Here is a 21425-nt window from a genome sequence, read left to right as displayed (position 1 = left end):
TTATGTGCTATGCTTAGTGACTTGCTTCCAAAAGTGCGGAAAATAACTTTACAGTGGAGAAATGTGGCAAGCACTGCCTCGGCCAGGTGGTGGCGAATTATGCTGAGATCATGCCTGGGATGTAGGAGTGGCACCTCACCTCTGTGGTCTTCTTTCCCAAAACCCCATAACCCCAGTTCTTCCTTGACAGAAACATCAGAAGCACCTCATCAGTACTCCCAAAAGGTATTGAAGGTCATGAAAAACAAAGTAAACTCGGAGAATTTGTCATAAACCAGAGAAAACTAAGAAGAAGTGACAAATATAATGGGATAGTCTAAAGGGAATTCTGGAATAGGAAAAGGATATTAGGGGGGAAGTAGTAAAACCCAAATAAAGTGTGGAGCTTAGTTAATACTGTTGTTCCAGTGTTAGTTGCTTAGTTGTGACAAATGTACCACTTTAGTAAGATGTTAATAAGAGAAATAGGTATACTAGAAATATATTTGCAACTATTCTAAAATTGAATCTACTCTAAAAGTAAGTTTATTGAAAAGAAAAGGGGGCTGGATGTCATCAAAGACCAAAGCTCTTTCTAATTTTCCACAATACCATCATTAAGGAGTTGGCTATTCACCTTTTAGTTTGTTTCTTCGTGGTCTCAAGATAGTTGCTACAGCTCCAGTCATCACATTCTCACACATACCGTGTTTCCCTGAAAATAAGACCAAGCCGGACAATCATCTCTAATGCATCTTTTGGAGCAAACATTAATATAAGACGCAGTCTTATTTTACTATAATATAAGACCAGGTCTTAGATAATATAAGACTGGGTCTTATATTAATTTTTGCTCCAAAAAACGCCCCCTTTTCTTTTCAATAAACTTAATTTTAAAGTAGAGTCAGTTTTAGAATAGTTGCAAATATATTTCTAGTATACCTATTTCTCTTATTATTAACATCTTACTAAGGTGGTACATTTGTCACAACTAAGCAACTAACACTGGAACAACAGTATTAACTAAGCTCCACACTTTATTTGGGTTTTACTACTTCCCCCCCAATATCCTTTTCCTATTCCAGAATTCCCTTTAGACTATCCCATTATGTTTGTCACTTCTCCTTAGTTTTCTCTGGTTTATGACAAATTCTCCGAGTTTACTTTGTTTTTCATGACCTTCAATACCTTTTGGGAGTACTGATGAGGTGTTTGGGATGTTTCTGTCAAGGAAGAACTGGGGTTATGGGGTTTTGGGAAAGAATACCACAGAGGTGAGGTGCCACTCCTACATCCCAGGCATGCTCTCAGCATAATTTCTCACTTTAAAATAGATGCATCCTGACAAGTTATTTTGAGTGTGAGAAAGGGCTGCCAAGCCCCCTTGCACCTGTACACTGGAAGACCTGGACATAAGTAACTTCATAACCTTACAAGTGTCTAGGGATGGTTTACTAAACATTACCCACTGTTATGTGAAAACCAGCCAAGGATAAGTCAGTAGTTTTTCCTTCACATACTTAGGGGAGGAATCCACACACACTTGATCTCTTGCCATGTTCTCCCCAGCTGATTCCTCAACCCCAGTTCCGAAGACTTCAATTCCAGCGATATTTTTTTAAACACCAGCGGGAAAAATGTCTATACAAATGCCCCATTTCTTCAAGCGCTAGTGTGAATGTTTGGTTAGGGGAATACGAGGAAAAACCCTTGGAGAACCTAGGATAAGGGTTCAGTTTAAACGTAGTCGAGTCACACGACCGATCTAATGATTCTCCGCTGACAAGCGGGCAGTCGCCAGCAGCCAACGGCCTCCGTCTTCAGCCGCCCTGCTTTGCATACCACCCATCCCCTTTCCCCGCACGCCCAGCGGCCGGGGGAGTTGACTGGGAAGCTACGCCCTGAGTGGCGGGTGGGACCTGCGCTTGCGCGCTCAGCAATACCGCTCGGGAGTGCGCCATACTTTTGCACACCGAGCCTCGTACAAGTGCGTCTGTGCCCCGCCTCGTTCGTCATTCACAACTGGTCTGCTGTCACTGCGAGTGCCGGGTGCGTTCCCCACCCGGCCATGTCGTCCTGCAGCCGCGTGGCGCTGGTGACCGGAGCCAACAAGGGCATCGGCTTCGCCATCGCACGGGATCTGTGCCGGCAGTTCTCGGGGGACGTGGTGCTAACCGCGCGGGACGCGGCGCGGGGCCAGGCGGCCGTGCAGCAGCTGCAGGCGGAGGGCCTGAGCCCGCGCTTCCACCAGCTGGACATCAATGACCTGCAGAGCATCCGCGCCCTGCGCGACTTCCTGCGCAAGGAGTACGGGGGCCTGGACGTGCTGGTCAACAACGCGGGCATCGCCTTCAAGAGTAAGGGACTGGTCTCAGGGGAGCAGCAGCCCCGAGCACCTCCAGCCAGGGTGGGCTGGATCTGTCGGGGAATCACTGCGATGGGGCTTCTCGCGCCTATGGAGTGCAGAATGCCTCCCTAGGGAAGTAGAGATAGGGGACGGAGTGCCGCTAGATCAGAGTACCAGGGTAATGGGGAGTGTTTCCTCGCCAAATGACCTTCGTTTCCTTGGCTCGGACTCCTCGGGATCTTTTCCAGGTTGTCACAGTTTTTGGTTTGGACTTCAGGGCACTTGGGTGAATTTTGAATGGATTATTAAATAAGAACATTGCACAGACTGGTTCACAGAGATCCCATTGTTCACCCTTCACCCAGCCTTCCCAAATGGTACTATCTTACAACACTATAGAACATCATCAAAAGAGGAATTGTCATTGGCACAATACTATTAACTAGACACCAATTTTATACAAAATTCACCAGATTTCATGTGCACTTTTTTTATATCATATGGAATTTTACCACATGGCTACTATTTATTAACTCTATGCTCCTTCTTCCCTGAAAGCTAATGATCCCACACCGTTTCATATTCAAGCAGAAGTGACGATGAAAACAAACTTTTTTGGTACCCGAGATGTCTGCGCGGAGCTACTGCCTCTCATGAAACCCCAAGGTGAGTGACGAAGAGCCCGGCTGCGGTGTTTCTGGCCTGATCTGGCCCTGCCTCCTCTGGTCTCATCTACAGGCCCTGACATCTCTCCCTGCTCAGCTGCACTGGCCTCCTGGATGTGTCTCCACTGGGCCAGCTGCCCTTCGCCCTCAGGACTCTTTACACATTTGTCCAGCGGTCATCTGTGCTCTCTGTCCCACTGGTCTTTGCACAAGCGGCCCTTTCTTCTCCTTCAGGTCTTTGTACAGGAGGCTCCTCAGAGACCAGTAACTGCTCGTGCCCCTCACGTTGGAGTTCCCTGAGGTTCCCATGCAGGGCCCTCCCCCTCCCTTTCCCTGCCGCTGAGTGATCTGACTCAGGCTCGTGGAGCCTCCACCACCACCAGTTCATCGGGCCCCCTAAAATCTTTTTCTGCGTCTGATCATGTGGATCTTTTTTTTCAGTCTAGTGATATAGTGTAGCTTCTAGATGCTAAACCAACCATACATCTGGGATAAATATTACTTGGTCTTTATACGTTCAAAAGGTCCCCAAGACCACCCTCAAGTGCCATAATCATGAAAGACTCAGAACTCGGCAAATCTGTCATATTCAAAATTACAGTATATTATAGGAAATATAGACTGATTCAAATCAGTGGGAAAAGTCTCATAGGACAGGGTCCAGGAAAACCAGGCCTGGAGCCTCCATTTATCCTCTCCCAGTGGAGTCCTACAGACAGCATGGATTTCTCCCAGCAGCCATGTGTGTACTGCCGGCCAGGAAAGCTCACCCCAGCCATGTCTGGTGTTTTTGTTGGGGGTTCTCATAGACGTGGCCCACTGACCTCTTGGCTAACCTTATTCTCCAGCCCCTCCAGAGCTCCAGCTGATCCCAGGTAGCCTCACCATTAGACACATTGCTAACACAGATTACGGAGCCTGAACCGAGACCCCCCCAAATAGAGGATAGTATTACCAGACAGGATATTCAAGACTTTAAAGCAGACCTGGGCCAAGGGCCAAACCTTTCTTTGGCCAAACAGAATCCTTTACTTTCACAGGCCACGCCCTGGACCTCTGCCAAGGCTTTCTTCCAGCAAAAGGACGGTTGAGCACATTTTAGTACAGAATTTATATAATGCATACAGCAGTAGGACCCGAAATACGCCTAACACTTGGAGGAGCCAGTGTGGGGTAAGGAGAGATTTAAAGGAACAGGTAACCCATCCTATAAAGCCACTACATACTTTTGTATGTTTTGGTGCTCATTTGATTTTCCCCTTAACTGCTACTTATTCTTTAGTTAGCATAGAACTATTTGTGCAGAACTATTTAGTATTCTTAAGAAATTAACTGAGAAAGGCCAAAATTTAAGAGTTTATTTGAGGAAAAAATTCTATTTGAATTGGGAAGCACCAAAGCGAGAGTGGTTAGGAATGCTCCCCTGGCAGGTGTTTGGGAAGAGACTATTGTAGAGAAAAGGTGGAAGCAAAGTAAGGAAATTATTGGTTGGCTTCTACCTAAGGCTATTGATTCAGTCCCTGTTAGTAAAACAATGAGTATCTTGAGAAGTGGACAAATTTTTGCATGGCCGATACATATTAGAGTGGCATATTGGTCGTTTTTTCATATTCCTGTTTTAATATTTCCTTGAACAAAACTTTTCCTTATCACTTAGAATATTTATTATATACTCATGGACAGAGTACTTTTGACTTACATAGATTATCATCACATCACTCTTGTGCATACATATGGAGGAAAAAGCAAAATTTTATTCCTAAAACTTTGCCACATTCAGTCTGACTCTTAGGAATACCATTTTTAACCTAGTTGTCAAGTTCATGTACTTTGGTGAAATTTAACGGTGAATTACTAGAAGAAGGACCATGCTCTTGGATGTTCCAGCAATGCCAGTTGCTATCAAATTTTCTAACTGCTTACTCTAAGTGGCTGTCCTTAGCTTGTCTCACAACAGAAATGTTTCACAGACTGGTGACTGGCCCGCTTGGGGTGGCTGGGTAAGAGAAGTGGAAAGGTCGTGTGGTGTGAGTGGAGCGGGTGAGAGGAAGGGATGGTGAAGATAGGAGGGGATTGTGCAGGCCTTTTTAAGGACTTGCTTATACTCTGAAATGGAGAACTCATCGTTGATTTTTTAATTGAGTTATTTACATACAATAAAATTCACCCATTTTAGTGTTCAAATTGGTGAGCTTTGGCCATTTTGTACAGTCATGTAATAACCACAACTAAGATGAGAACATCCCATCACCCCACAAAGCTCCCTTTGTGCTCCTCTGTACTCTCTTTTCCTCCCATCACTAACTTTGCAACCACTGACCGGCCTGCTGTCACTATAGTTGTGCCCTGTCCAGAATGCTTTTGACATCCGTCTCTATTGTATACCAGCAGTTTGTTCTGTAAGTGGATAGGCATTTGGGTTCTTTCCAATTTGGGGCTGTTATGAATAAAGTGGCTATGAACATTCCAGTTGTTTCAGTTCATAACCATTTCATATGACCGTATCTCCCAGAGCCATGCCACTCAGGTTCGCAGGGTCCCATTCAACCTTGTCAGGTCCCAAACACAGGAGTGTTCTTGGCAGCACATGGCTTCACCCTTTCAGGCATCATCTCTTACTCTGAGCCTCCAGAGACACCACCGTAATATTGGATCCCTTTTGTTGCGTAACTCATTTATTCATTCCTTTACCCTCAGCTACCATTCTGACTTCTCCCCATTGATACTGATTTTTTACCCAAACCTTTTCACCTTTAAAAGGGACGTGAAGTTCAGCCACGGTGCTAATCCTGACTGTCCACAAGGACACTGGTCTAACCAGTGCCTCCCCTGTGGTCCGCTCCCATTCATACAGGATGAGCTGCAGCACAGGTCCAGACCTTGTGGGCTACGTCAGCCGCTAGTCAGTGCAGCTGTATTTGCTGCCACTCCAATGTGGGGTAAAGGTACAGTTCACTCTATAGGCGCTTAGGAATTCTGACCTAAAGGTTTAAAACTGTAATTAAATTACAGTTTCTTGCTTAGGAAGTATCCCTGCTTGCCGCCCTGGTCCTGGGGCCACTGTATCAGGTCAGATAGGACAAGAAAGTTGAGGCGATATGGGGAAGAATTGTGCCGTCACCCCAGCATCCTCCCTAGCCCTCTTCTCCTGGCTCCCCAAGAAGCAGAAGCATCTATCCAGTAGGGAATCTCCTTGGCCCCCCTCATGTTGAGTGTGAGTACACGCTCGTGCATCTGTGTAAGCCAGCCCTTCACACCTTTATCTCATCATGTTGAGACAGCCAGTGTTTCCACTGCCGGTTCCGGTTCCCTACCAAACCGCTGCTCTGAGGATGAGGTAAAGCTTTGGTGCAGTGTCTTCTGAGCCAGTCTTGCTCTACCACTGGAAAACGTGCACTGACTTCTGGGTGTGCATTGCCTGGTCCTGGCATCGTGTCTCGTCTTTTCCCAGCCTAAAACCTTCAATCCGACTTGCCTGCTTTGCAGGGCTTGCCTCTCAGGAAATCTCCCCCATAACCATCTGTAGTCTGTCTCTCTTGCTAGTAGATAGAATGGCTCTTGGCATTTTGTGCCTCAGAGGGTACAAAAATCCTATGTCCACAATTATCCCACCTCTGCATCACTGCAGCTCCCGTGCACTTAGGGACCCAGATGGTCACTTGAGACAAACATACCAACATATCCATTTGCTGGTTACCAACCCCTTCAAGTCCTGGAAGTGGCCCTTCTGATGGGCATAAGCATGTCCTGCATTAATTTCCTCCCTAAATTCCCATATGACTTACATTGGGCCACAGCTCGTATGGGCATCCCTTTAATAGTCCATTTTCCAATGACCCACTCGTTGATTATATTGTCATGCCATTAGTTAGTGTTCACAAGTTGATAAAACCCAAATATAGAGAAAATAGCGTATAATTCCCACTGAACTGATTGGTTTTTACGTTCCTCAATCCAGGCAGCCTTCCAAACCAGACACTCTGCGTTCACCTTGGAACTGCCATCCACAGACCAATGAGCTCTTTATTGGTCAGTAGACACCTGTTGGTAGAGCACTATACAAGCAACTGTAAGGGCCTCAGGTGTCCCCAAAATGGCCTCAGGGGAAAAGAGGCTCTCTACTCCTGAGTGCAATGAGTCTCGCCTTACATTCCCTTTACCATGCTCCCATATAAACAATCTTCATTTTCTCATGGAACTCCTGGGCACTGCCCTCCCCGTTAGAACATTCCTGACATCATCTGAGACACTATGGGCATGACAGCTTTCAAACCTGTTTCATGTCTTTCACTCAGGGGCAGTCTGCATTAATGCTCATAGCAAATTGGTATTTGTTACTCGAAGGGAAATTTCCTGGTCCAAAATCCCAGCAAATTGGACACTCATTATTCTTGCGTGCGCCTTCCTACGTAACGATTTCTGTTGCATTTTAGGCAGAGTGGTGAATGTGTCTAGCAGCGTGAGTCTCAGAGCTCTTAAAAACTGCAGCCCAGAACTACAGCAGAAGTTTAGAAATGAGGCCATCAGCGAGGAGGAGCTGGTGGGGCTCATGAACAAGTTCGTGGAGGACACAAGGAATGGAATACACCAGAAGGAGGGCTGGCCTAATACCGCATATGGAGTGACAAAGATTGGCGTCACAGTCCTGTCCAGAATCCATGCCAGGAACCTGACAGAGCAGAGGAGAGGGGACAAGATCCTCCTGAATGCCTGCTGTCCAGGCTGGGTGAGAACCGACATGGCGGGACCCAAAGCCACCAAGAGCCCAGAAGAAGGAGCAGAGACCCCTGTGTACTTGGCCCTTTTGCCCTCAGATGCTGAGGGGCCTCACGGTCAGTTCGTTATGGAGAAAAAAGTTGAGCAGTGGTGAGCTCGTCATAGCTCCATTCATGGGTCCCATGATGTTATCTGTCCTGAATTGACCAAAAGAATACTTACCCTGTTAAAAAAATCCCTATCCAAAAAATATATATATGTTTCTATCACTGACTCACTTTGACTTGGCTACTAATTCTGAGAGTTTTGTGAATTCTTTTGTGATGTAGGGGGAGAAAAAGTGGCATGGATGACAGTAATTACTGAAAATCGGTAGATGAATAAATGGTTCTTTCTACAGATTCATCGTGTAGATTATTTACATGCTGAACCTGCTCAGAAATCTAATAGACCTAAAAGTTAGCTCAAGAGAAGGGACAGTATAACCCAAGGGTGCACAAACATAGAAAGAGCCAGACAGTAAATATTTTCAGCTTTGCAGGCTACACAGTCTGTTGAAATTACTCAGGTCTGCTGTTGGAGCATGAAAGTAGCCACACACAATAACCAATGAGTGGGGCGGGGTTTGGCCTGTCAGCTTTAGTTTACCAGCCTCTAGTATAACAACAACACTGTGACGGAAAGACATCTGATCTGTTCTCCTTAAATGCCACACACGGGTGGGGAAAAATTGCCAAGTGTGAAATGTGAGTAGGCACTTGTATGAAAGACATCCGTCAGATAATCTGAGACCTTGGGGCAAACGGATTATGGACTGGGTATCAGTGGACACGAGAATTATTGTCTAGTCTCTTCAATGTGAATGTGTTATTTATGTAGGAATGAAGTGTCATGAGGTCTGCAGCGTTAGCAGTCGGCAAAACATATACGGAAGATGAACACATAACTACAGTAAAACAGTCTTAACATTGGACCTAGTTCGACGGATATATGGGTGTTCACTGTACTATTCTTTCAGCTTTCGTGTTTGAAAGCATTCAAGACAAATATCTCGAAACAAAAAGTCCTGGCTCTGCTACCTTATTGCATGATCTTGAGCAAAATGCTACATCATACTGTACCAGTTTCCTCCACTGTACAAGGGATGCTGTGAAGATTAAATGTACTGATACACACGTACACAAACATGTTGAAATCACATTGGAAGTTCTGAGTGTCCTCTGGTGAGTCCCTGTAAGTGAGGCCAGCACCACCCACTGCAGAGATGAGCTTCTTAGAGCTGTACAACACCAAGCCTGGCTCCCAATGTGCCTCGGGGACAGTCTTCCGCGTCCCTTCCCAGAAGCGCTCCATGTTGTAAAGGTGCCACTGCTGCCATGATTATTTTCACTCTTCAGTGATTTAGATGCTGACAATGAAAAATGATAGCCCCTGAAAGCAAAGGCAGGGCCCTTATTTTAAAAGTATGTGTCCTTTACAAGTTGCGCGCTTCGCCCTTCAACAAGGCTCTCAATTTCCTTCCTGTTAGAATTTGTTTTTTAAACTCTCACCAGAGGAATATCAATGTCTTAAGACAATAGCATCTCAGCTGCTGGTTTGGAAATGTATGCTGGGATCACAAAGCTCTTTTGTCCCTTAATACCTTTAAAATGGCACCTAATTATATACTCGTATGTCTCCTATTAACTGCAACCTAGGACAAAACCAAAATGTAGGCCCTTAGCAAACAGATTATGTAAAGGTTAAATAAATGCCTACGCAGTCAATTTATTGTGTGTCAATTTATTGACACACAGTAAGAGCTTCATAAACTTTCCCTCCACTTGGGGGCGCACTGGGAATGACAGGGAGGAACCTAAGTAATCACAGGACTTATTTTTCTTAATCACAGGACCTATTTGTCTTAATTTCTCTTAAGAAATCAAGGGAATCTATGTCCTCAGAAGCAGTTACCCTGTCTAAATATTTCACTGCATTTTAGGAAAAAGCAACCATCCTCATCTTCAGTGGATGGTGGGCCCAAGGCCACCTAGAACATTCCCGGAGCTCCAGATACATATTTTGTCCTCCTGCCTCTCCCCCTCCTGATGTCCTCCTTTCCCTCAAATTTCTTCTTCTAAAGCAACATTTCCAGAGGACACTTGTCAAATCACGTTGGTCACTGACCCCACCATCCACCCACCCACCAGGTAGCCATGCTGTGCCCCTTTATTATCACTTACCAGATCCTAAGAGTTTTTCTACTGCATTTTTCCAAAGCCGTTTCCTACATCCCAGCTCTCCAATAGGCCGTCAGCTGTCTCTGGAGAACTGCAAACCCTCCCGAGGGAACTGCCTTCTTGAGTGTCTACATTTCTGGGCATCTTCTGTACTCTTTGCATACTCATTGCCCTCGTGAAAGTCCTGCAGGAGAAAAGCCCAGCCATTGGCAAAGCTTGTAGGAATTTCTGTACTCTGTATTGTTTCACTCCAGGCCCATGTTAACTACCCTTCAACGTGCTCAGTGTTCCGATAAAACAAACTATTATTTCTTTGGTTTAAACCATTGTAATAATTAACTGTTAACCTAAAAATAAAAGGCCAAAGTGACAGGCAACACACATTTTCTTGAGATCCAAAGGAATCGCTATTCAGGAGGCACTGAATCAGGCAGAAACCCAAATAGTGTTCTGATTAGGAGGCAATACAAAGGGTGTCGATGGGAAAGGAAAGGGGAACAATTACATCAATAGAAAGAAGGCATTTCTATTGGTGCAGATAAGCTAACCTAGGGATACCAATTCTAAGTAATGCTTTTAATTTTCAACCCAGTAGTCATCATACCTGCTTTCCTGTTATCTTTGCAAACAGTTCTTTGGGACACATTGTTGCCTTAGGCCCAGTCCAAAGCTTATTTTGCATTGTTCTAACATTCCAAAGGTTTGAGGAGTGAGACATGCAAGGCAGTTCCTCTAGGATGGCAGATCCAGCTCCATTTTAAAGTGATTCCATTTATGCTACTTTTCTTACAAGATAACCTCTAGCTTTCTCTGGCAAACTTGCTGACTTATATGATTTAGTTTTTGTCTCTAATGAAGCTATCAACCTCCTGCTAATTACTTTTTACCACAACTTCCGGTTTTCCAGAATGCCCTTAGGGCTGAACTTTCCTACTCTGTGCCAAATAAAACCACAACCTTTTGGAAGAGCTCAGACCTCTGTATTCTTCTTTCCCTCCTCTTTCCCCTGAGCAGAATCTCTGAGCAGCAGATCTGAAGGTAGGGGTGGGGATAGTGGCATACTGCTCTTTGAGTGACATTTCTGCTTTAAGAGTTGGGGGCAGGGGCAGTCGTCTCTGGTTTTATCAGTTTGCCTCTCTTTGTGTGATACTTCTACCTGACAAACAAGCTGAGGCAAGGGAAAACTAGAACCCAGTATTCTCAGCATGCCCAGAACAAGGCAGAGCCTTTGTCCCACAAGCGAGGGCTGAGTGGAAGAAGGAAGCCCTCACCTCTTGGATACCCTTTCCAGGAACTGAACCTCTCAGCAACAGGTAGCTTGGGCAGGATGAGAAATGCTGGTGTCTTATCCATCTTGGGAAGATACCATAACCCTTGGGGGAGAGGGAGGCCTGTGTTCTCTGATGCACCCTCCTAGAGTGGAGTTTCCATTGCACTGGGACGGGAAGGGGGGAAGGAGCGAGCTGGTCATGGTTTAAATACCACAGACTCTTTGTTCTTTCTGAGATTACTAGATTTTCCAGAATAAATGTTTCTTCATTTATTGTATATGCCTTCAGGAACACTTCCATACATTTTAAATAGTTGGATTTTTAAAATAATTTTCACTAGTTGCTCTGGGTAGTAGGCTCACAGAACTTTTCTCATTGTCTTTCCTTATTTATTAATTTTAAGGGAAATATTTCATTACTGTAATTTTAAAGAATGATGAAACAAACCCCCAGATCCTTTCAATCCAACATTAGAAATAAAAGAGTATTACTTATAATATTAAAACAGGTAAAGCCCAATGTATACCAAAAATACATTCTGTTCCTTCCCTCGTGGCCACCTACAAGGTAAGTGCTGTCCCAAATATCACCATTCTTGTGTGCGCCTTCCTACATAACGATTTCTGTTGCATTTTAGGCACAGTGGTGAATGATGTGTCTAGCAGCGTGAGTCTCAGAGCTCTTAAAAGCTGCAGCCCAGGGGCCGGCCTGGTGGCGCAGGTGGTTGGAGCTCCATGCTCCTAACTCCGAAGGCTGCCGGTTCGATTCCCACATGGGCCAGTGGGCCCTCAACCACAAGGTTGCAGATTCAATTCCTCGAGTCCCGCAAGGGAAGGTGCAACTAAAGATTGAACATGGCATGTTGAGCTGAGCTGCCATTGAGCTCCCGGATGTCTCGGTTGGAGCACGTCCTCTTACCACAAGGTTGCCGGTTCGACTCCCACAAGGGATGGTGGGCTGTGCCCCCTGCAACTAGAAAACGGCAACTGGACCTGGAGCTGAGCTGCGCCCTCCACAACTAGTCAAGACTGAAAGGACAACAACTTGAAGCTGAACGGCACCCTCCACAACTAAGATTGAAACAACTTGACTTGGAAAAAAGGCCTGGAAGTACACACCATTCCCCAATAAAGTCCTGTTCCCCTTCCCCAATAAAATCTTAAAAAAAAAAAAATGATTCTACTAATCCCTGCTAATTGTGTCATACCCCTTAAGGCATTCACTTCGAGACTGTTCATAATAGCCATAGAATTCTGGTATACCTGAACTTTATTTGCTATACAACTTGGTTTTGTGGAGTTGGCTGTATTTGGGGAAATTGGAGTGCAGATCTAGAATTAAGTATTGCCTGTTAAGCTAAGTACACAAGAAACAGTTCTTCCTTACCTGAAACAAATGTTTGAGGGCTCCGAAGACACAATTAGGAGTTAGTGAAGAAACTCCCTAACCAGGAAGGTGGATGTTAATATCAACAGCTAACATTTATCCAGTGCTTCCTAGATGCGCCTGTTAAGAGATGTTTAGGCAGATTCTTCTTTTGTCCTCATAATGCTTCCATGAGCTGGTACTATCATTAGCCCCATTTTACAGGGGAGGAAGCAGCCTTCAAGCATAGGGATTGTAAAGAAATCAGTGAAACTGAAAGCAACTTGCCAGGTTTAAGATGAACACACTGGCCAAGGTGGAACCCTGTGACCAGGCCGTCCCTGGACAAGGAGCAAAAGGGCGCCATCTAGCGATCATCTTGGTGGTTGGAAGCAGTTGTATTTTTTTTTTTTAATTACCTAGAATTTAAGATACAAAAGAAGACAAACAATACAATGCTAATGAACCACCACACAGTTTAAGAGCTTTAGTGTTTTTCTTCACTTATTTTAAACAAATATATGAACACTGATTAAAACTCAAAATGAACGAAAGCTCCATACAGTGAGAAGTCAGCCTCCCAATCCCCAGCTACCCAGAAGCAAGGGCTGTTGCCACCTTCTTGTGCATCCTTCCAGAGCTCTGTTTAAATCGTTTTTTACAAAAGGTAGCAAGCCCTGGTAGGCAGAATAATGCCTCATCCCCAACTGGTCCTAGTCCTAATTCCCTAAACCTTGTATGTTACTTAACATGACAAAGGGGATTTTGCAGATGTCATTAAGGGTGAGGATTTTGATTTGGGGAGATTACCCTGGATTATTCAAGTGGATCCAAGGTCCTCCTACTAAGAGCTGAGAACCCTCCCAGGCTGTAGGCAGGAGATGTGACTATGGAAGAATGGTCAGAGGTGCAACATTGCTGGCTTTGAAGATGTAGGAAGGAAGCCAAGGATTGCAGGCGGCTCCTAGAAGCTAAAAAAGGCAAACAAACAAACAAAACAAAACCCAAAACAACAACAAAAGCCAAAAAGCAACAATTCTCCGCTAGAATCTCCAGAAAGGAATGCAGCCCTGGCTGACACCTTGGTTTTAGCCCAATCAAGACCTACATCAGACTTGTACCGACAGAGCTATCACATAATACATTTGTGTCGTGTTAAGCCACTAAGTTTGTGATGATTTGCTGCAGCAGCCATAGAAAACTAATATACACACTACATGGCATTACGTTTTTCTCATTTAATATATTCTGAAACCTCTTCTCTACATTTAAAGCGGCCTCGTTCTTTTTAGTGGCTACATAGTATCCTATCACGTGGGCATTGAACCATTCCATTAAGGATGGTCATTAGGCTGTTTGAGTATCACAGAAATGAGATAAATAAGTCTGTAATATAGTCTTTCCCAACTTTTCTCTTGTGATAGCACATACAGATATGCCAATGATGTGTGTGACACACTGGAATGAATTGGAGGTACTGAGACCATTTACACTGCATTGACAGAAAAGCTTACCGTATTTTCTATATTTTCTACATATTACATAATTATAAGATACATACAAAGCACTGGGGTGATATAAAATATTGAATTTGTATAAGACTTCTAAAGTCTTCAGTTTTTTAAGTGAGAAACTTGTTTTTTTCCCATTAATTTTCTATGTTTAATATTGGGCTGGATGCGTGAAATGGAATTGATTCTTGTTATTCACAGTAGTTACGTTCTATGAAGTCACTGCAAACACTGAACTACTGAAAACTGAACTATTGCTTCTTGAGGTTAGGTTCCTGCCAGCCTCTGGTCAGAATATTTTCAACCGAAATGCCATTTGCATTATATAGGTTCCTTTGCATCCTGAAACTGAGGGGCCTCGAAATATTGATTTGCTTTAAACTGTAGTTTAGAAACCATCAATTTTTCCCTTCTCTCCCAGCACACTTCACTGACCTGCCCTTAGTCTCTCATGTAGAAGATCCTTAACCCGTGAGGCAGCAGAAGACAACAGCCCAATTCTGAACTAATGGTCCCACGGTTTAAGCCCCTAGCAGGCTAAAGATAGCATCTTAATCTATGTTTTGTTTCAGCTCCTGAGCCTGAGACAAGACAACTGCCTTGGCCACCTCTCCTTGAAACCTGTCCTGGATGATGGAGCTGAGTTCCGAGGTGTCCTCAAGACCTGAAGAAATGATTTGTTACCCTTTTCTCACCTCTGACCAATCAGCTCCCACGTGACCCCGAACCCTTAGCCATGGTATCCTGTGATTTTACCCTATATGATCTGTAACCTACATGCCATCAGGGAGTTGGGTCTTACAGGACACGAGCTCGCCCGTCTCCACATTGGCCAATTCTAATAAACTCGTTCCCTTATTTCCTGGAAACCCCTCCTCATGCGTCTTTTGGCCAGAGCACCCAAGCAGGCAAACTTAATTATTGGCCTTCAGTAACATTCCTTGTAAAACAAGCCAGTTTCATTAGCATCGAAATCCTGCTCTTCCACAGAACCCTTTTACTCTACAATATTGGCAGGTATTTTCTTAATTCTTCCTCAGTCTCCTAATCTGCAGAACAAGGCTTGCCTGTAAGCTTAAAGTTTCTCAGACCATATCACCTTTTGAGCCAGTCAGCATCAGCCAAGAAGGGTTTATCGATTTTCCTGATCCTGCATAACGTGACTACGTATTTCCTTGGCTTTCAGACTCACTACAATGCTCTCCACTACACTTGAAAAAAAAAAAAAAAATGGGAGGCAGCCGGATGGCTCAGTTGGTTAGAGCGCGAGCTCTTAACAACAAGGTTGCCGGTTCAATTCCCACATGGGATGGCGGGCTGAACCCCCTGCAATTAAGATTGCAAATGGCAACTGGGCTTGGAGCTGAGCTGCGCCCTCCACAACTAGTTTGAAGGACAACAGTTTGACTTGGTGCTGGTGGGCCCTGGAAAACCACACTGTTCCCCAATAGTCCCCAATTAAAAAACAAAATCAAAACAAAAAAAACAGCTGTTGTCTCATAAATGCACAAGTTTAGCCACCTTTCCATCTTTTCCTTAGCTTCATCACACACTATCATAGGTGTGACCTGAGCGCTTCCGAGAGCAGCCTCGGGCACAGACTCGGGAATCACCTCTTCCTTTTTCCTGGACCTACCACGTTGTTGATTATTAACACTGAACTCACAGTCAACAGCACTAACACTTGAAGGGTGGCAGAATGTGTCACCCCAAAATATGACTAGGAGTTCGGGATATGCCACCCCAAAATACACCGCTTTGGTACACTATTTGGCGCTGATAGCATTTGGAAACCAGCAAATGCAGGAAGAGGCTTACCCTAAATGCCCCTTATCTGTCTAAAGACAAATCTTCCAATCGTCATAAATCTCCCCAGCAGTGTCATCAAGCAGAGAAGATGGGACCTTATCACAGGAGAGAAAACCACAGCCAAACAGTTGCAAACTGTGATACCTCCCATCTATTCTTCTAAGGGCCCCTTTATCTTTCCTAAAAGTCATTTACTCTCCCTGAAATTGCCTCATGCCCCCTACTCTTCCCGTTAAGATGGTTTTGATCTTGAATTCTAAGGCACCTTGGAGAGTTCCTCGTTTTTCCCTGAGTATCTATCACCCATGTATACATGAGGTAGACATGTTAATAAACTTCCCGTTTTTCTCTTGTTAATGTCTTTTATTACAGGGCTCTCGGCTAAGAACTCTGAAAGAAAAAGGGGAAATTATTTTTCTTCCTCTGCAAACTCATGCCTGACAGAAGCATGTCTAATATTCATATTTTCTCCATCAGGCACGTCACAGCCTTCTTATGCTCAAGAGCACCAGACAGCGATTCCCCATGATGCTCGGGCCATTTCAAACAGCAATGTCACCAACGAAAGCACAAATATGCAATACCCACCCACATACATACCACTAAATAAACCATGAAAAGGATAGTTGTTTGCAGTCTGAGAGAAGAAACAAGAAGGCAGAGTGTCACTTTGTACTGGTGACACAGTGTTCTCTATTTTCAGGATCTAACACCCTAACTTTAATTCGATTCAACAATGCAATTTAGCTTAAACCCTTTTAAGACTTTTTTCTCTTTTCTTTGCTTCCCACCTATACAGAGCATCAATTATGAACACAAAATGGACTCTAATAATTCCATAGTTATGTCAGTTACAAAGTGACAGTCATGCCAGACCACCCCCTGAACGGTGTACCCAGTGAGCGCCCTGACCAGGTAACTCCAGACGCAGGATGGAGTGTGACCATCTGACGGCTCTGTTGGACTACAGGTGGGGGCACCGCACCCGGTCTCAGGCATATAAGATCAGAGCTCTCTGAGGGCTCCTCGCTCAGGCTTCAACTGACAAGCTGACAGCCACACCTGCACTCATCACAGACGGAGCGCCTCCCCTACTGACAATCTCACCAGCCCAGCCAAACTCCGACACTCCGCACCTTTATGCTGAAGGGACTCTGGATGAACACTAGATTCTCTCTCATCCTTTCCTAAGACAGTTCGCCTGGCCTAACCCTGCTGCCTGCACACCTGGGTGACCCTCTTGTGTGAAATTGCTCCACCTTGACTACTGGAGACTGTGCTCCGGCTGGAGCTTTGGTTAACGCCCGTGGGACACCAAGCCCGTAGGACTAGACCCATGGCTTTATTCTCATAAAGTCTGACGTTGTGGAAAGACACAAATGTGTGTGAAACTGCTACTTTGACAGCCACAGCCTGCTCAGGACACCTCCTAACGACTCTGTTTGCTAGAGGCTGTGTGCACAGCAGCTTAATGACTGTTTACATTGACTTAGAAGCTTGTCAACATCTGCATAAGATTCACCCTAATCCCTGAAACCAACCAGACTCTGGGAAGTGCCTTCTTTTCTTCTTTTCCAAATCGCCTGGGACTTGCTGGATGACCTCCCCCTTTCTTTTCTTCTGCCTCTTCTTACATGTCTATAAAATCTTTTGGTCGTGCAGGGAACGGAGAGGTGGCCTTTGGACAGAAATCTGCCATCTTCCTGGAATGCCGGCATTTTGAATAAACCTGCTTTTCTTTCCACCAACGTTGTCTCTCGATTTTTGGCTCATGAGGCGATGAGTAGCCGGACCTTAACCTGGTAACAACCTTTTTTGACCTCAGCTGGGAACCTGCACATTGGTGACTCAAATTTTTGGCCACAAATGTAGTATCTTAAGACAACAAAAATTTATCATGTGATGTAGTTCTGAATGTCATAAATCCTAAGTCAAGAAAGAAATGGACAGAGCTGCATTCTTTCTGGACGCGCTAGGGGAGAAGCCATTTCCTTGCCTTTTCCAGCTTCTAGAGGCTGCATTCCTGGGGTCCCATTCCTCCAGCTTCAAACCCAGCAGTGTAGCATCTTCCAATCCCTCTCTGTCCTCTGTTTTGGCCTTACATCTGTCTCCTCTGGCTGTGAACTTCCTGCTTCCCTCTAATAAAGAAACGTGTGACTATACTGGGCCCACGAAGATAATCCAGGGCAATATTCCCTTCTCAATTTAATCACATCTGCAAAGTCCCTTTTGCCATGTAAGGTGACATTCACAGGTCCTGGGCATGAAGACATGGACACCTGGGCAAGGGAATCATTATTCTACCACAATAACTTCTGCCATCAACAAACCCTTTCTGTTCGAAAACCCCTCTCTTGAAGATTGTCGCTTTTAACCAATTAACCCTCCTTGTTACTATAACCCAATGGCTCACAAACTTTGTTGCCCATTGGAATCACCAGGAGAGCTTTTAACAGTACCAGGCTGTGGTCATACCCCTGATCAATTAAATCCCAATACCGGCGGATGGAACCAAGCATGAGTACTTATTTTTAATATCCCCAGGGATAGAACATGAAAATGTTGGGGATCACTGCTATGAGAGACAGACTTGCCCCCAAAATCCCCTACACACCCCTTCACTGATGGCTGTGAGGACCTGCTACATAATTTGCTGCGTCCAGTGCAAAATGAAGGTGGGGAACCGTGTTTAAAAAATCAAGAATTTCAGGACAGTACCTGCAGAGGGCGCACACGTCTAGGCCAGCACATGGCTCGGCATCTTCTTCCCTCCACTCCTGACCTCACCTCTGAGGAGGTGGGTAGCCATGTGCAGCATCTACCCAGTAGCTAGGGCTCCCCAGTCCCTTGACTTCCTTCTACCAACGTGACATGCCTGCCCATCTCACATGGTTCATCCACACAGGCTCAGAGACCTTAACCTCAAAGAATCCCACACTGACCCCAGGACCTGGGTTCCTCCAGGGGTTCCCTGCCCACTGGGACCTCCAGTCCATCGACCCTACTGTTCTTCCCTCATTACACATCTCCAGCTTCCTTGTGTCCTTTTCCCCATCCTTACAGGCCACAGCTTTACACTACAATCCTTTCCTTACAGACACTTTTCACTCTGTCCTGTGAGCCTGGCAAAACACCAACCCTCCAACTCCACTGGCCCCAGCTTGCACTAGCAGCTGGAGATGCAGGGGGGACATCGCAGGAGGCTGAGAGAGCTCTCTTGACATTTTGACCACAGATCACAAAGGAACCCCCAACTCTGCTAGTCAGGGCTGCCTAGTTCCCTAGTACATTCACTTTCCCACTCTACAACATGGCCATTCTTTCCTCATATCTCCCAAACTGGTCCCACTTGCTAATGACCTCAAATCGCTCATCTTTCCAAGAGGAAATAATGCCCTTGAAGTAAGCCAACAACATGCCTGCAACTAGACACACACACTCTGCCTTCCCTCCTGATACAAGAGGTGCCTGAGTCCAAGGCCAAGTCCCATCTGAGCCCCATTCCATCTTCACTCACCTTCCCACATACCGGGGATGCCCAAAAAGATGTATACACATGACTTGCATTCATCTTTTGTTATTGGTGTATATTGAGTATTACCATTTAATAGTTTTTTCCTTTCTTAATATGTGTATACATTTTTTTGGCACCCTCTGTATTTTGTTTTTGAATTATATCTTTTCTCCTTCATCAATTTTTACCCCTCTTTGAGGTTATGACCATTATATAAAACTATGCTTTAATATATCTCTCCCAGCTTTTAAAACTCTTTAAAAGAATTTAAGTCATACGAAGTATGGTCTCTGACTACAATGGAATTAAGTGAGAAATCAGTAACAGCAAGATATTTAGAAAAACCCTAAAAAAGTTGGAAAATAAAAAATATACTTCTAAATACCCATGGTCAAATACGTTATCGAAAAAGTAAGTTAGAAAGTATTTTAAACTGATTGAAATTGAAAACAGAACATATTGATATTTATAGGATGCCACTAACTTAGTACTTAAATGGAAATTAATAGCCCTTAAAGCCCATGTTAGAAATGAAGAAAGAGGGGTGGCCAGTTAGCTCAGTTGGTTAGAGTGCGGTGCTCTTAACAACAAGGTTGCCGGTTCAGTCCCCACATGGGCCACTGTGAGCTGCGCCCTCCACAACTAGATTGCAACAACTACTTGACTTGGGGCTGATGGGTCCTGGAAAAACACACTTAAAATAAATAAAAGTTTAAAAAAAGAAAGATCTCAAATCAGTGACCTCAGCTTCCAGGGTAGGAAACTAGAAAAAGAGTAAATAAACCCAAAGTGAGCAAAAGGAAAGAAATAAAGATTAGAACAGAAATATAACCAGAAAATATGAGGAAAATATCAATGAAACCAACAGCTGCTTCCTTGAAAAAAAATCAATAAAATGGATAAACCTATAGGGACAGATAAAAAAAAAAAGACACAAATTACCAATATCAGGAATGAGATGGCATCACTACTAATATTAAAAGGATTAATGAGAGCATATTGTGAACAATTTCATAACAACGGAGTCAGCAACTTAGACGAAATATACTGTTTTGAAAACCATGAATTACGCTCACTCAAGAAGAAACAAAACCTGAATAGCCCTACATTTTCAAAACAGAGTTCCAAATAATCTGTAGGGGGAAGAAAGAAATACTGGTTTAGCCACAGTCGGGGACCACACAAAGCAGGTGCCTGACACTTGACTTCACCTGTTGACTTCACGGAGAGGAGACAAGCAAAAGCAGTTCAGCCAGCTCTGTTTGGGAAAAGTTGAGTCACAATGAGATCGAAGGTTTCCATAAACCTGCAAGTCACCATTCAAACGCACTTGGATCAAACACACTCAGTTACACCAAAGAAGGTGGGTGGGGAATTCTAAGCCCATCCACACCTTGACACACCTTTGAGAATTCCTTTTCAGTTGAACTTTGTAGGTACACAGATTTCACTGAGAGAGAAAAAAATTATAGAAATCCTCCTTGGACAAACCTAAAATGCAGACTCTTAGCAGCCCTGGGAATTATGAACGGACCAAATAAAAACATGCCATTAAATGGCTTGGCCCACGGTTAGAGCTTCATAAACATTCCCTCCCACTTGGGATCACACAGAGCGATGTACCCTGCGCACACCCGTAAATCTACTCATGGGACCTTTTTGCTCTAATTCTCCCTCTTGAGTTTCTCTTAAGCAAGAAAGGGGGATCTACGTCCTCAGAAGCAGTTAACCGTGTCTAAATAATTTCATTGGATTTTAAGGAAAAAGCAAACATTCTCCTTATACAGGGGATGATGGGCGCCTGCCCAAGAAAATTACTCAGCACTTGTTTTTCTCCACTTGGGGTTCTCCTAAAATAGTTTCTTCAACGCCATGAATATCTAGACCCTATCGACCCATCACCGTTCGGTTTTGCTTTCGGAGAACGACAGCCGCTCCACCCAGCTGACCACCGCTTGGCTCAGGGGAGGCTCTAGAGAGGATGCAGCTCGGGGAGGGGGCGGACCCGGGAGTGGGGTGTTACGAAACC

General features: G+C 44.6%; 2 protein-coding genes across 2 annotated transcripts in view; one reads left to right on the top strand and one right to left on the bottom strand.

The window, feature by feature from the left end:
- SETD4 (SET domain containing 4) overlaps window positions 1-10315 on the bottom strand; it is a 35290-nt gene extending 24975 nt beyond the window's left edge. Inside the window, exon 1 of the mRNA XM_019730283.3 lies at window positions 9930-10315. The gene's annotated coding sequence lies outside the window, so the exon portion shown is untranslated. The remainder of the gene's footprint in view (window positions 1-9929) is intronic.
- LOC109446658 (carbonyl reductase [NADPH] 1) lies at window positions 1903-8108 on the top strand. The gene is made up of 3 exons (XM_019730290.3): window positions 1903-2336; window positions 2885-2992; window positions 7425-8108. Exons 1-3 carry the CDS (start codon window positions 2048-2050, stop codon window positions 7859-7861), a joined length of 834 nt encoding a protein of 277 aa, XP_019585849.3. The 5' UTR covers window positions 1903-2047; the 3' UTR covers window positions 7862-8108.
- Window positions 10316-21425: the final 11110 nt, after the last annotated feature.

The sequence above is a fragment of the Rhinolophus sinicus genome, chromosome 17, assembly GCF_057876585.1.
Source record: "Rhinolophus sinicus isolate RSI-liver-muscle chromosome 17, RSI-T2T, whole genome shotgun sequence".
NCBI lineage: Eukaryota > Metazoa > Chordata > Mammalia > Chiroptera > Rhinolophidae > Rhinolophus > Rhinolophus sinicus.
The sequence above is the reverse complement of the archived record's forward strand: the minus strand, read 5'-3'. Positions and strand labels throughout refer to the sequence as shown.

What these genes read in the sequence shown, in the direction of transcription:
- LOC109446658 (XM_019730290.3), top strand. Translation starts at nt 2,048, where the DNA reads ATGTCGTCCTGCAGCCGCGTGGCGCTGGTGACCGGAGCCAACAAGGGC. An exon ending in CGCGGGCATCGCCTTCAAGA is followed by an intron (nt 2,337 to 2,884) that starts GTAAGGGACTGG and finishes CTTCCCTGAAAG; the next exon opens with CTAATGATCCCACACCGTTT. An exon ending in GCCTCTCATGAAACCCCAAG is followed by an intron (nt 2,993 to 7,424) that starts GTGAGTGACGAA and finishes GTTGCATTTTAG; the next exon opens with GCAGAGTGGTGAATGTGTCT.